We start from the raw sequence: 14,482 nt of genomic DNA, 5'->3' as shown, positions 1-14,482 counted from the left end.
ACGATCAAGGCAATGGTTGTGAACATTGAGGCGCTGAGCTCCAGGAAGCCAGTCCCCTCAGCCTGCCCCCTTTGTCCAGGTAGCTCAAACAGAAGTTGCCGGCCGCCTGTCTCCCTGGGTCTGCCCAACTATAAGTTGGGTGACTATTTGGAACAGAGGGGCACTGACCCAAGGAAACGATGAGGCAGGCGGTCTGGAGACAGCTGTTTGTTTGGGTTGGGCTCTGGCAGGGGCCTCTGCTGAGTGACTCAAAAGCCAGTTTACCCCTGCCTTGGCAGTGGTGGGTCCCTGGGGCAGAGCATAGGGACGTGCTTTAAAGGAGCAGGACGCTACCAGAGGTGGGGCAGTCCAATACTTTGCTTTACGGAGGGTGGGGGTGACCCCAGTTGAAAGTGAGGACTCCAAGGACAGTCTTAACCACCGTTTCTGACCCCGGGGTGGGACGCATGCGTGGTCAGGTGTCATGGGCAACATAACATGCAGTTCGCTAACTAGCAAGAGCTCTAGGGCTCAAAGTGGCGGCAGTGGGCGGGCCCATCCTTCTCAGCCCTTTGAGCTGAATTTAGAATTTTCTAACCTGCCCTCTTCTCCCCTGGGGCCTGGCTTCAGCCAGAAGGGCGTGGGAGGCAACCAAGACAGCACTTGCCTGGGTGTATCGGCAGCTCCACCTTCTGCTCCCTCTCCTACCACAGGCAGAACAGAGGAAGGAGCTGGCTTGGCTGAGGGCTGGGGTAGCTCCCAGGGGGCCAGGCAGGAATAACACCGCAGGGCTCTTCTCCTTTGCCCTGGGGCCAGCTGTGTGTCAGATCGGGGCAGTGCAACACAACTGCCTGGGCCCTGGACTCAGCCCCTCTCCTTCCGTCTGGTTTGCTCAGCCACAGCCCCTCACACCAGATCAGCAAACATCCCAGTGGTTTGGGGAGTCCCCCGCCCCCTGCCTGGTCTCTCTGGAAATAGGACAAGAGCACTGCCAGCTGTCTTTTGCTGTCTTTCCCTCTGAGCCCAAGGCTGGTGCCCGGGGTGAGTAGGGAACCGGTGAGGTCAGGAGGAGCCGAAGATGTCCGGAGGGCTTTACTTCACACGCATGTCTCCGTCACACGCGTCACCTCACTGAACACCTGTCCCACATTACTCATACACAACCCCTGAAATGGGCAGACAAGGAAAACGAGGCTCTAAGAGGGGTTTCCTGGGACCTCCCTGGTGACCCAGTGGTTAAGACTACCAGCTCCCACTGCAGGGGGGCGTGGATTCGACCCCCAGTCAGGGAACTGAGATCCTACGTGCCCCACGGTGCGACCAAAAAAAAGAAAACGAGATTTCCTGACCAGCCCAGGACCCCGCCGCCGGTCAGGCTCACCCGTCCTGTGCCTCAAGTGGCACTTCTCCTCCCTCCCCGGAGCCTATCAGCGACCCGGGGCTGTGTGACGTGGGAGGAAGAGGGTAGGTTTTTTGACAGCTTGCAGGACAGGAGGCGATAAAGTACAGAAAAAGTTTATTGGAAATCTCTTGAATACATTGTAAAGTAATAGCTTAGTATTTCCAAACGGAGTCGGCTGGAGGCGGGGAGGGGCTCTCCCCGCTGGAGACGCGACTGGTCCCAGCCCTGTCGGGGGTGCTATGGAAGTCGTCTGGGGCTCATACCTGCCACTGCACAAGGCTGAGGGACAAGGGCTGGCCTTGACGGTTGCCCTACTCCTCCCAGGCTCGGCTCCCAGTCCGGGCTCAGCCCCCCTGGCCTCTCATGGAAGGGGTCCTGAAGAAAGGCTGCTGCCTGCAGAGGCCAACAGTTCAAAGAGGACACTGGCTCAGAGGTCTTCCCCTGCTTGGCCTTGGAAGGAGGGCTGAGAGGCTGAGGTGGGAGTGGGGAGCATCCATAACTTACCAGGGCCTCACCCTCCTCGGTGCTGGGCCCTGGGGGGTAAACCGGGATTGGTGTGGCAGGCCACAGGTGTGCTCGGCCCCACACCAGGAGGGCCAGCTGGATGCCACCGCGAGGAACACGCCTTTGTGACAGCAGCGGTGCACACAAGGCTGGGCTCAGCCCCACGGAGGCGGGGACAGGGCTGACCCCAGCGCTCAGATCAGCCTCGACGGTGGGGCCACCGCCCCTGCAGCCACTAACAAGCAACGGAGGGCTGCCTGCTCTGCTGCACAACAGCTTCTGCCAACGAACACCCAGGTGGCCGCGGCAGGTGCGGCGCACCCACCCTTCCTCAGACGGGGCTACAGGTGAGGTGACGAGGAACAGACAGTCAGTGGGTGAGACTGGGCCCTTGGCCGACTCGGGTAACAATACCTGAAGGGTTAAGTCAACTGAATGCCCAGCTTTGGTTTCTCAACAAGGAATCGATCCAACTAGCAAACCTCAGAGCAGGGTACAGACCCTGGGGTTAAAGAGAGCTGGTGGCCCGGCCCAGGTGGAAGGGGGAGAAGGCTCGTGACCCCACCCTGAGAAACCAGAACAGTACGGGCATGCCCAGCCTTCCCCAGGGCCATAGTGGGGGACACACACAGTACCCCGTGGTCGCTACCAGTGGCATGACCCTGGTGAGTCATCACATTTTGAATCCAAGACTCCCTGGGCTGCCAGGACATGGTTGGTCTCTCTGGAGAAGCCGGGAGATTGAAGGTTCTCCCCAGGAATATGTACGTGTCTAAGGTAGAGTCTGTGGTCAGCTATCAGTTCAAATGAAGCATTTCTGGGAGGCTCTGTGGCTCCCCCTGGCCAGCTCTGTTCTGGGATCCCACCTTCTACACCTGGGAAGGAAGGTCTGAAAGCAGCAGCCCCGAGTCTGAGGAGCCTCTAGAGGAAGAGGCACTGCCCTGGGGGCCCTCCAACCTTCACAAGTGAAGACGTCTAACCTCAAACATGTTCTCTCTAGAAAATATCTGATTTCTCTAAAAGTAATAAATAGTGACTGTGTCCTGTAACGGGGGGAGAGGGGAGAAGAAAGGAGAACCTGCGCTGTGACTCCAGTGACAACTCCTAGAGACGCAGGACTCTGCTTCCACACGGCTGGGCAGACAGCCTCCAGGGCTGCTCAGATGGGCAGGCCAAGCTTCCGGGTGCAGGCTGACTTTAGAGTTCTCATCACCTGGGGCGGGAAGCCCACCACACTGCCAACAATACAGGCCCGGAACAGAGAGAGGGAGGACGAGAGAGAGGAAGAAGATGCCAGAAGAGGAAAAGGCCCTGAAGGCGGGCTTCCTGCCTCCTCCTCCCAGCACGGCCCCTTCCACCTCCTGCCTCCGCTCCAGCCTCGGGGCTACCAGCTGGAATGTCGCCTGGCGAATGGCCAGCTGCTGGGCAGACCCGGGGCGGGGGGCTGGTGGAAGAAGCGGGAGGACGGCCTCCCAGCGTGAGCAGAAGGCCTGCTGAGGGTGGGCAGAGGGGGCCTTCGCTGCTGCCACTGGCCTCCGGGAGGTGCCAGAGCAGGGACTTCCGGGTCCCCCGAGGGGACCAGCCTCCCGTCCGCCTGGCCTGCAGCAGGACAAGGGGTGGGAGCAGCCGACGAGGGGGAGGCGCTCTGTCTCCCGGGGCCACAAGAAGGGGATGCTGCTGGGACTCAAGGACACCAACTTTACTGCAGGGTTTCTACAAAGGCGTCAAATTCTCGGACATTCTTCTCGTGCACAGCCAGCTTCTCTGGGAGTGAGTCCTGTGCAGGGAAGGGAGAGAGAGCTGCTTACTCAGTAGGCCGGGAAGCCAGCCGTCAGCCGGGGCCGCAGGGAGCAGGGTGCAGAGTCCGGCTCCGCAGGGCTGGGTTGCCAAGCAGCTGAGCAGGCGGCTGGGGAGGGAGACAGAAAAGCCTAGAGAATCCAGGCTGGCCACACGCGATGAGATGGAAAAGGGCCACGCCCACAATGGGACAACACAGAGAAATCCAACGTGAAATCTCTCTTGCACAGATTAGACTGACATTAGACTACGACAGTGGGTTTAGAGCCCTACAGGTTCAGAAAGCGAACGCTATCTTCACAGCCTGCGCTGGGCCGGCAGCAGAGTCCCGTGGGGGCACACACACCAGGCAGTCCCAGCCACACCCTCAGGAGGTTCTGACCCGGCAGGTCGGTGGCAGGCCTGGAAGTCTGCATCTTTATACCAGCTGAGAAGAGGATGGGTTGGGGGGTGTTGAGAGAGAACAACGAAAACGAGGCAGAAACAGGAGGAGCGTAACTGCCCGCAGGTCTCAACCATTAACTAAAGCCTGGCCCTAAGCAGGTGGTCTGGCCCCACTGCCGAGGATGTGTCGGCAGAGTTTACCCCCACAGAGGACTCTCTGCCAGATGGCGGGCACCTGGAGCCGCAGCACTTCGGAAGCAGCGCAGACACGCTGGCTGCCCAGGTGGGTTCGGGGGGCCGGGGCAACTGGCCAGGGCCGGCTGCAGCTTCCTCTTAAGAGCTTTCAGACTCTGGCTCCTTCCAAGCAAATTTCAAATGAGTCCAGAGAGTCAATTAAAAGCCTAAAATCGGAAGCCTGACTCTCAGGGGTCAAACTTTTGCTGGCTCAGTGTAATTACCAGCAAGTTATTTGTTCCCAACGTCATTCTTCTCATCTGTAAACTAGAATAATAAGAAAACCTACCTCTTGGGGTCACTGAAGATGCATGGAAAGCACTTAAAAAATGCTTGGCACCTAGAAAGCTTCAATAAATGTTAATAATGACATTTTTGCTATATTATCATTACCGAGCAGGCTTTTCTGTTTAAGGCAAATCAAGGGCAGTTGAGCCAAGATGCCTATTCCTAGAGCCACTCCTGATTTCAGCATAGGAGGTGACATTTCCACCTCAGGCAGAGGGACCCCAACATATCGTGGCATGGGGCACCCTGGATCTGTGGCTGTGCCAGACACTCCTGTGCCCGCTGAGGACAGGAAATAGAAAACACCCTAAATGCAGATGTGGTCATTACAGTCAGTATCAGGACATCAGGCTGAACACGGAACAAGGGAATGAGTGAGGAAAGGGCACAAACTCCAGCACTCGGGTCCTCCTGCTGCTCCTGCCCCGTGTCGCTGGCACCTGCCTGCAAGCTGAACAGCTGATGGCAAGAGCTGCTGAGCAGCCTGGCTGAGTGGCCTCAGCAAGTAGAGGGCATCAGGCAGACAGCAGCAGAGTGTGAGAACTGCTGGGCCGAGGGTGCAGAGAAAAGGAGGAAATAAGCAAATTCAAGATAATGACTGCGGGGCGCAATGCAAATCTCAAGCGTGATCGCAGGAAGGTAATGGTTTAACCGCCTTGTCCTGCGACCGCAAGATGGGAGGTGTGGGCGTGGGGGAGTAGCTGGAAGAAATCTCCAGGCCTGTGGAGCAGGAATGACCATGGAAGGAGGAAGGGAGGCCAGAGGATGAGCTGTGATGGGGCAAGGGGTTTCCGTACCAAGTCCTCGGCCATGGACTGGGCCCCGATATCGATGGTGAGGCTGCTCAGCTGCGGGGGGTTCTGAAATTCACGATAGAAGGTCCCCAAGTCCATCGGAAGAATGTCGTCTTTAGAAAAAGCTGGTTTCTTAAACAAAAGAAAAAAACATGGCCGACTCAAGTTTAGCTTGCCTTAAACCACAGCGGAAAATCAGAAGGGCTTAACTATCAACAACCCTCTTCCCTTTCAGCAATTAGAAAAGAAAGGGCTCCTCCAGGCTGACCTTCGTGGAATCTTTACAGTTTTCTGTCCCCTTCCTTCACATTCCTCTCTTTAGCAAAGGGCTATCCACTCATGAATAGGACCTGCGCAGGTCCCACAGGACAATCCAATCCCCGTTCGAGGTGAATTTCAATCAAAGATGTGGCACAAAACGCCCTGCTGCCCGTGGGCCTCCACGCGTCTCCCCAAGCGGCGTGTAAGGGCAGGTTCCCCACGTAAAGTGCACAGCCGGCAACCACAGTCCCTTCCCCCGTCTGGATCAGCCCATCTGACCCCCGAAGGCCTATTCAGGCTCAACAGACACCTTTAGGTTTACTGCCCCTGAAGCAGCAACGGGCAAGGAAGATGCTGGCAACTTACAAAGTCGATCATGACGAAGTCGTCCTGGGTGTGGCCGCTGCTGCCCCCGCTGGAACCGTCAGAGTGCAGGCTGCCCTGGAGAGGAGACGTGGTCTCTGGGGAATCTGGCGGATTCACCTGTTTCAGAACAAGGCGGAGGCAGGGGCTGGTCCTGGGCACTGGCTGCAGACCATGAGCCAAGGGCGTGGCGAGCAGCCCGTGGAGGCACAGTGAGTGGCCCACCAAGAAGGACGGCCACTGTGGCGCTGTCTCCCTGCAAACTTCACTCAGCGACGGACTCACCATGGGATCCGCATCCTCCAGCTCCAGGTTCTTGGGAGCAAACATGGCAAAGGGAACGTCCAAACTGGTCAGGGTCACCTGGAGAGACGCGGGAGAAAGTATCAGCGCTCCCCTTTTCCCGGTCCCTCTGCCTCCTTCGGGGCTGCCAGAAGATGGGGGCCGTCCAGCAGGTTCACACGCTTCAGCTGACCGTGCCACCCTCAGGCTCCTGTCTTGCTGGAGACTCCTCCAGTCTCCCCTGCTTCCCACCACGTGCCCACAGCATCCAGACCCTGGAATTCAGCTCTGGAAGCCTGACCCACAGCAGTTCAGTAACAAGTGTTCCTCACTGGCGGAGCTGAGGAGACCTTCCTGTCTCAAGTGAGGCTCAGGCGATGACCCTGCAGTGTAACGTGTGTACTAAACGGCGTGGTCTCCTCTCCTGTGAGACCGCAGGGCAACGGTGCGTAACGTTTCTGGAGTGATGTCACAGGTTATTAATCCACACCCACACCCACACCATTTGCACGTGATTTCAGTGGTTCCACAGGGCCCAGGTAAGACCTCACCCTAAGGGCTCACACATTCTCACAGGTTGCGGGGGCAGAAAAATCACCTGGTTGATGGGCTTGTTGACAAAAGCCCCCACTTTCCGGACAAAGATGGTCTCCAAGACATCGTGGGGGGAGGCCCGTCCCTCGCTGCTGTGTGATACAGTTTCTGTGTCCTCACTGGAGAAGAAAGGTCGTGTCGGCTCGCCTTCTCAAACCACAGCAGAGCCTACCGGGTTCCCCGTAAACCCACCACCTTGTGAGGCCACAGCCCAGGACAGGAGCTGCCCCCCACCAGCCCAGGTGTGTGGGAAATGGCAGTATGAAGCCTGCCTGGGGCCCCTGTCACCCTCACTTTTGAGTTGACAGCAAAGGACTGCATTTCCTGGAAGAGCTAAAAATAGGCATATGTGAATGAAACTCGGTGTTGCAATTGTATAAAGCGTCCATAACATTCACTGTCACACCAGCATCAGTCACCGTGCATCCAGCTCTCATACACAACCAGTGCTAACGTCCATCCAGGTACAGAGCCAGACTCTAGGTTTTCCACGTCCCCCTCCTTCACTTTGCGTTTCGCTGTGTGAAGCTCCACACCATGCCTCCTCCCCTCCGTGCCCCGAGGCCTCCCGCTGCTCAGCAAGGTCTCTCAGCAACACATCCATCTGGCTGCCCACTCCCTCTCCTCCCAGGTGGTGTAGTGATAAAGAACCCGCCTGCCAATGCAGGAGGAGGTGCGAGTTCGATCCCTGGGTCAAGAACATCCCCTGGAGAAGGGAATGGCTACCCACTTCAGCATCCTGCCTGGAGAACTCCACGGATAGAGGAACCTGGCGGGCTACAGTCTAGGGGCTCACAGAGTTGGACATGACTGAGCAACTAAACGACTCCCTCCCTCCCTCCAGACTGAGGGAGTCTGAGTCCCGAAAGGTGGGGACGCCAAGCAGAAGAAACAGGAGCTGACTGTCAGTCACAGCCCTGCGAGAAGCCAGGGACAGGAAAGCCCCCAGAGCAGGGGCTCAAGGTGGGGAGAGCTATGCAGTCCAAGTGGCTCCCGGACTCCAGACCCCAAGGGGACCGGCGTTTGAGAACCCCCGACGCAGGGTCCTCTGTCTTAAGTGACTCCAGGTCATACCCCAGGAATCTAGGCTCAGAATACGAGTGTAAAATGACTACAGTGGGGCTTCCTTGGCTGTCCAGTGGTTAAGACTCTGTGCTCCCACTGCAGGGGACACAGGGTCAATCTCTGGTAAGAGAACTAAGACCGTGCATGCTGCCAAAAAACAAAAAACAACACTAAGAGGATACCCCTTTGATCCTCTAACAGGAGGAAGGATGAGAGGATGGAGGTTTGAAGGGCCAGGCATGAAAGTGATTATTTTTCTTGATGGATGGCGTGGAAAGAACCTTCCAAATAAACCCCCTCCCCTACTCCACTGTGGGAATGGAAAAGAAAACAGGGAATCTCTAATATCTGAGAGTTCACTTAAGATGCGATGGGGCAATCGACGCCATTATCTCGGGCCTTCCCGTTAAGAGAGGGCAGTGCAGGTCAAGACAGGCCCGGGTTCCCACAGAACTCTGGGTGAAATGCAAAGAGCGAGTCTGGGCTCTGCAACCCGAGAAGCCAGGCCTGTGCCTGGCCGTTCTGCGAGCTCTCTGTTCTCTTAGGTCAAGGATTATGAGAACTTTCCACCCAATCCATGTCTTCAAAATTTGACCTACAGACTGTATCACCTGCGCAACCAGAAAAGACAAAGGTTTCTTTCTGTATTCTAGTAAGGGAGACAGTTGTTTCTACAGGGCCTCCAGGAGAGAAAGAAAATGGACCCTAACTCCTCCCGCGAAGCACCGTGATTCCGATGTCATGGGTGTGGTTAGTAACACCCTGTTCTGGGCTCAGGAAATACTGAGGACGCCCAGGGAAACCATCTCAGGGGACAAGAGAAACATCTCAAAACACCTTCCTGAATCAGGGTGAGGCGCGCCAAGCCCGGCTGCCTGCTGTCAGAAGCCAGTGGTGGTGCCCAGGGCAAGCCCCCCTCACACGCCAGCTGCAATGCAAGATTCTTATCAGGAATTTGAAGGATTCCACATTTTCCCTGAAAATGCCAAGCCTGAGCCAATGCTGAAAGTTACTCTTTACTTGCTGATACCAAATAAGCAGATGTGTTGGGGAGGACAGGCCCCTCCCTGGCTGGTCTGAAGAGCGGCCGAGCCAAGACGTGAACTTACCTGCTGGACGGCGTGGCAGCGCAGTGGGCCCCATCAGAAGGGGTGTAGGTTGCCAGTCTCTCCTGGTCAGCCTGGGCACCATGGGCAGGCTGGTTGGGACCAAGGGGTACCCCACCTTCCTTCCCGGGGACCATTAGCTTTGGGGGAAAATGAAAAAATACAGTGAATCACAGCAACATCAGGCAGGAGGGGAGACTTGCTGCCTAGCACGATGGCATCGGCTGTCCAGCTTTCCCATCACCAATGCTGCCACCAAGTGGGCAGGAAGCCTTGGAAATCTTGATCCTTTCTGGGGCTCGCTCAGTTAATGGAAGACATGCACGGAAGTGACTACAGAGGGAAAGAGTGGGGGGAAACACTCAGGAAGCTCTTCCTTCCTTTCTAAAGTGTAAGAGGCAGCCTCTCAGAATCACCTTAGTCCTCTGAAGTTACAGAAGAGCTTTGGTTCAGAACACTTAGAACACTGGTGTCTCAAGAGGCCCCTCTAATGTGTCTGGGCAGAGATGCAGCACAGGAACCCCTAGTGTCCTCCCCATCTTTAAAGATACCTGGTGAGGGTGTGTGGCGTGTAAGCCAGCAGCAAACACTACTGGATAAGCCAGGTCAGCAGATCCAACGCCCAGGGCCGCAGGCTGATAGGAAAGGCGAGAGCTGGAGAGCTAAGCAAGAGAAAAACAAAGACGGGCAGAGGAAAGAAGGAGGGAAAAACAGGCACTCCTAGAGTGTGACCAATAATCCAGAACAGCAGAGAGTAAGGAGCGGACCCCAGCCCACAGCCTCACAGCGTGTGCGTTGCGGGGGAGGGCCTGATGTGAGGGTTAAAGACAGACCAGGCCACTACTCTGTAAGTAAGAAAACAGGCTGATCTGCAGTGGGACTCAGTCTCAGCTCTGTGCCTTCCAAAGGCCTCAGACGAGTTCCCTGCTCCCCTTTCTCCCAGGGGTTCCGCTAACTGATTCAGTTTCCAGCCCAGCAGATCTGTGGAGCGCCGTCTGGGCAGAATTGGGAGCCAGAGCCATCCGTTTTCCCAGGTTGTTCTAGTCTCTTCCTTGACCGTGAGGTCCCTTTGAAACACAAGGCTTCTTCTTTAATCACACCCTCCACTACCACTGGGTTTGGGAGGGTTCCTATTTATAGTGAAAAAGAAAGAAAACCACTCTTGGATGGTTTATCTGGGAAAAAAAAAAAGATCTAAACAACTCCATGTACTTTTCACATTGATGGCAGGAGGAGGGGCTAATGATGAATCCTATTTTGGGCTGCTGTGCAATGGCTGCGTCCTGTTAAAAATCAATTACCACACCTCAAAATAACCCACAGAACACATGGGGATATTTAAATAACTATACCCTGTACTTTATTTATAGTTTTCAAATAAAAACAAACCATCTGAATAATGTCCCCTTCCTCCCAGTATGGACTCACTTGATGGGAAAAGGCCAGTCCTGCCGTGGGGACCCTCAGAGTGTCCATCACCACAGGAGTAGGGGTCTGAAACAGTGCCTTTGTGACAGTGAACACACACTGCACACAGACACACACAGACAGGAGAGACAGAGAAAAAGAAAGGGGCTTGAGAAAGAAGTGAAACACTCCGCAAAGGGCAGTGGCAACGGAGGCTGAAATGCACAGTGCAGTCAGGAGGGAAGCAGGAGAAGGCTGCATGACTGCCTTCTGAAAGGACCGCTTGGAAAGGTGTGAAGAAGAGAGTTCATCCCTGGTGTTCTCCCTGATGTGCAGGTGGAAAGCAAAGCTGAGTCAAGCTGCTATGCCATGGTGAAACCTGAACCAAGTATTAGTCTGCCTTTAGCCAAAAGAGGGTCTCTTTTAGAAAACTTCCAACAGGACGGTCCTGAGAATGGACACAGGGTATGCTACACAGGAATGAGGACGCTGAGATGAAGATATTAGACTGGAAGCCTTTTTCTGGGGACTCAGAATCCGTAGGCTCAGGTTTAAACAGCTGATGCTTGTTGGCTCTGCTTTTAAAATGCTCAGGGACCCAGAGGCAAACTTTCCTGCATCAGCTCAGGGAAGATGAGGCGGTGTGCAGGTGTAGACATCAGGGTGTGTGTGCACACGCTCACAGTCCCTGAGGGTGTAGAAGAACTTGATGGAGTAAAGACTGGGGCATTTTCAAAACTCAGGATTTCAAAGCTAGTTATGGGCAAGACGATTGTTTTGGGTCTTGCTGTTCCATCTTTAAGTCTCGCCAATTAACTAATTAATTAATGCCTAGAATTGGAGGTAGGACCTCAAGAACCAGTACGGGGTCTGAGTCACAACTATTTCTTAACTCAGCTCTGTGCCCAAATGATACAATGATCCTTATTTTACTAGAAAAACAAAATAAAATCAGCCCATTAACATGTATTTACTGGATCATAGCAAAAGCTCAAACAGAAATTGTTGAACAATTATGTGATTCCCTAGATTAAACCAAAGAAGAAACTATTTCAGTATTTACAGGAAGGAAGAGACCAGGTGGTAAATTATTTTTCTCTCTCTGTTCTACCATCAAACTTCAGAATGAGTATTTCTGCACCAAACTGTATAGTCTTGATTACAGGTACTCAGGGAGCAGTGACAAGGCTCACCCACTGGGTGCTCTCTCTGATGAAATCTTGACAAGATCTACTTTTAAACTGTAACAAGACACAATAGGCAACTGATAACATGAAACATATAGGCTCTCCTTACACAGGTTAATAAACCTTTCTGCAAACCTCAGCTACAGAAACAACTTAATTTCCCTTTACCTTTGGGGTCAGGCTGAATTTCCACTGTATCAGAGAAAACGAAAAACTGACGTGTTAAAGCCCCAGACTCACCATCCCTAACAACTCCCAAGTTTATATATTGTTTATGAGTTTATCAGTTGTTAAATGAGCATTAAATGACATATTCATATTTTGATGATTTAAAAAAACCACCACCTCACGAATGCGCACTAGTAAGAAAGCGGGCTTTCCTCCTATCTGGGTCAGCATCGCTCCCTGTCAGCAGGCATACCAGAAGCCCCCCTCCTCCAGAGCAACGGCGCTACGCATGCCTACATATATGAATGGGGAGCGGGGAAGAATAACAATTCCTGCACCCCCAAACCAGACTGTCCAAGCAATTTCACAAGACTCTCTTAAACTTTAAATTGTCACATTAGAAATAACAGTGATCCATGAATTTCTGTAAAGTCCTTCACACATAAGTTAGCTTTTGTGCTTAACCCCTGCTTTTAAAACAAATTAGAACTATACTTTTAATTTAGTATCTAAAAGCACAGGATGGAATAAATTTAAATTTTTTCTTAATGAAGAAAATACACAGGATAAAAATGTATGGATAGCTAATTAATTTGTTGGGCCCCACACCCCCAAGTAAGATGGTGAAAAAGGATAATCAGGGGTTAATTTAGGCTTCCCAGGCGGCACTAGTGGTAAAGAACCCACCTGCCAATGCAGGAAATGTAAGAGATGTGGGTTTGATCCCTGGGTTGGGAAGATCCCCTAGAGAAGGGCTCCAGTATTCTTGCCTGGAGAATCCCGTGGACAGAGGAGCCTAGCAGGCTATAGTCTATACACACAGAGTTGGACACAACTGAAGTGACTTAGCATGCACACATGCAAGGGTCAAGTTTAGAGGAAAACAGAATTCACTTAGGGAACCATCTAATATGAAAGAAAAGAGGAGGGAAAAAATAGAGATGATGGGCAGGCAATGGGTAGACGGTGAACAATTTGGGGTGGAAGGGAAGAAAGGTGCACTAAAATTCAGTCAGCTGGAAAAAATGACTCCTTATCTGAAGCAGTCTCAGAACCACATGTATATTATAGAACACTTCTTTGGGGAAAGTGTTCACATTGCTTGCAGCCTGTGTTTTATTGAAACTGGCTGTAACACTGAACATGGATCCTAATGGAAAAGTTAACAGTTAATCATGTTCATAGAGGGAATGCAGACAAGCAGATATCTATGTAACTATTAAGGAAAACTGCATAGCTGGGGTCTTAATGGCATTTTATGCTAAATGATCACTGGCTCCTATTTTGCTCCTTCCATTATTAGGAACCATATTTAGGAACCATTTCAAAGAAGCAGCAGCTACTGCGACTTCCCTGGTTGTCCGGTGATTAAGATTCCATGCTTTCACCACAGGGGCATGGGTTCGATCCCTGGTCAGGGAATGAAGATACCAGATCTCACGTGCCGCTGGGTTCGGCCAAAAAAAATAAAAGAAGTAGCTGCTAGTTCTAACAAGTGTTGGTTTCAGTGCCTCTCTGGTTACCAGAACACAATTCTGATTTTGTAGGGGTTTTCTGTGACTGATTTTTTCTAGGGAATTTTAAGATGTCACCAGGGAGGTAAAAGTTACATGGAATCTTGCATGTTAAGATTACAGACTAAAAATACTACAGTATTATCTGCTGGGTAAGAAGGTTCTCCTTTACTCCTCAAAATAACTCCTTGAAATAATCACCACCACCACCACCACCACCAGAAGATTGCTATCTAAATTTTCACATGAAATTTTCATTTCATGAGGCCCATATATGTACCAAATAACTACCGCCACACCAGAACCTGTTTCCCCCTACCTGGGAGGGAGGCGAGGTGGAAAAGGAGGTGGTGCACACTTCTTGAGAATCTTCCACAGAAGGATACGTTACTCCAGTGTCCTCACCGGTGGTTCTGCAGTGAGGGGGGAAGAAATCATGAATACTGACTGATGGCAGTAAATTCCAGAAAGGACACAAAGAGAGCTGAGATATGGATGCAAGTTCTGGTGAGAATTCTTTCTGGCAGTCCCTAATGTCAAGAGAGGTGCACTGAGTTCTTGACAATTTCAAATATGTTCAGAAAGCAGCATCTAGAGGTTGACAATGGTTTTTTTTTTTTTTTTAATCCCAACATTTCAGCTGACATATCATTTGAGAGCATTTTTTTAAAGCCTGGCCAGTGTAGGGCCAAAGAATCATCAGCAACAGAGAATGCAGTGAAATAAAATTCTAGACTCCAAAGATAAACCTGATCCAACCTCATGAGTCCTTCACAGAGAGGTGGCATCTTTCTTGGCACACATCTATTCCAATCTCTCAACAACTCTTTTCTGGGATCTAGGCCTGGAGATGTTTGATTCTGAGGAATAAAACTGAATTGTGCCAATGGTGACCTGAAAACCACCTAATTTGCAAAGGACATTCTTTCTCCACATTACTGCCACTCTCAGAGTTTCTAAGTAAAATCAACCCAAAAGTCAAATCAGTACTGTCTAGGTCAAAATATCCAAGGATTTTCTGAGACGTGGTCTACCTTTTGTCTTGGGGTACCTGATAGGCAGCAGCAAGGATACAGCCAGCCACTCCACATCCCTCCCTGTGGGGTCTCCATCCGTGTACCCTGCCTTTCGGTGAGTGCAGATAAAGGTGCTC

At 52.4% G+C, this 14,482-nt stretch overlaps 1 protein-coding gene across 8 annotated transcripts in view; it reads right to left on the bottom strand.

Moving 5' to 3' along the window:
* Positions 1-1,478: 1,478 nt before the first annotated feature.
* The window catches only part of ATG13 (autophagy related 13), a 47,612-nt gene continuing 34,608 nt past the window's right edge, over positions 1,479-14,482 (bottom strand). For 5 of the 8 annotated variants that reach the window (XM_055423959.2, XM_055423962.2, XM_055423960.2 and 2 more), the window contains 9 exons: positions 13,649-13,742; positions 10,482-10,580; positions 9,605-9,715; positions 9,057-9,193; positions 6,887-7,001; positions 6,292-6,369; positions 6,010-6,126; positions 5,386-5,514; positions 1,479-3,662 (listed from right to left, as the gene is read on the bottom strand). In XM_055423959.2, coding sequence (XP_055279934.1) covers positions 3,585-3,662; positions 5,386-5,514; positions 6,010-6,126; positions 6,292-6,369; positions 6,887-7,001; positions 9,057-9,193; positions 9,605-9,715; positions 10,482-10,580; positions 13,649-13,742 — 958 coding nt within the window. In that variant the 3' untranslated portion in view covers positions 1,479-3,584. The remainder of the gene's footprint in view (positions 3,663-5,385; positions 5,515-6,009; positions 6,127-6,291; positions 6,370-6,886; positions 7,002-9,056; positions 9,194-9,604; positions 9,716-10,481; positions 10,581-13,648; positions 13,743-14,482) is intronic. The other 3 variants (XM_055423964.2, XM_055423967.2, XM_055423968.2) reach the window with 3 other exon arrangements.

Source organism: Moschus berezovskii, chromosome 14 (assembly GCF_049115385.1).
Source record: "Moschus berezovskii isolate FMDL1 chromosome 14, NW_MosBer_1.0, whole genome shotgun sequence".
NCBI classification, from domain to species: Eukaryota; Metazoa; Chordata; class Mammalia; order Artiodactyla; family Moschidae; genus Moschus; species Moschus berezovskii.
This window is presented reverse-complemented; position numbering and strand designations above follow the sequence as displayed.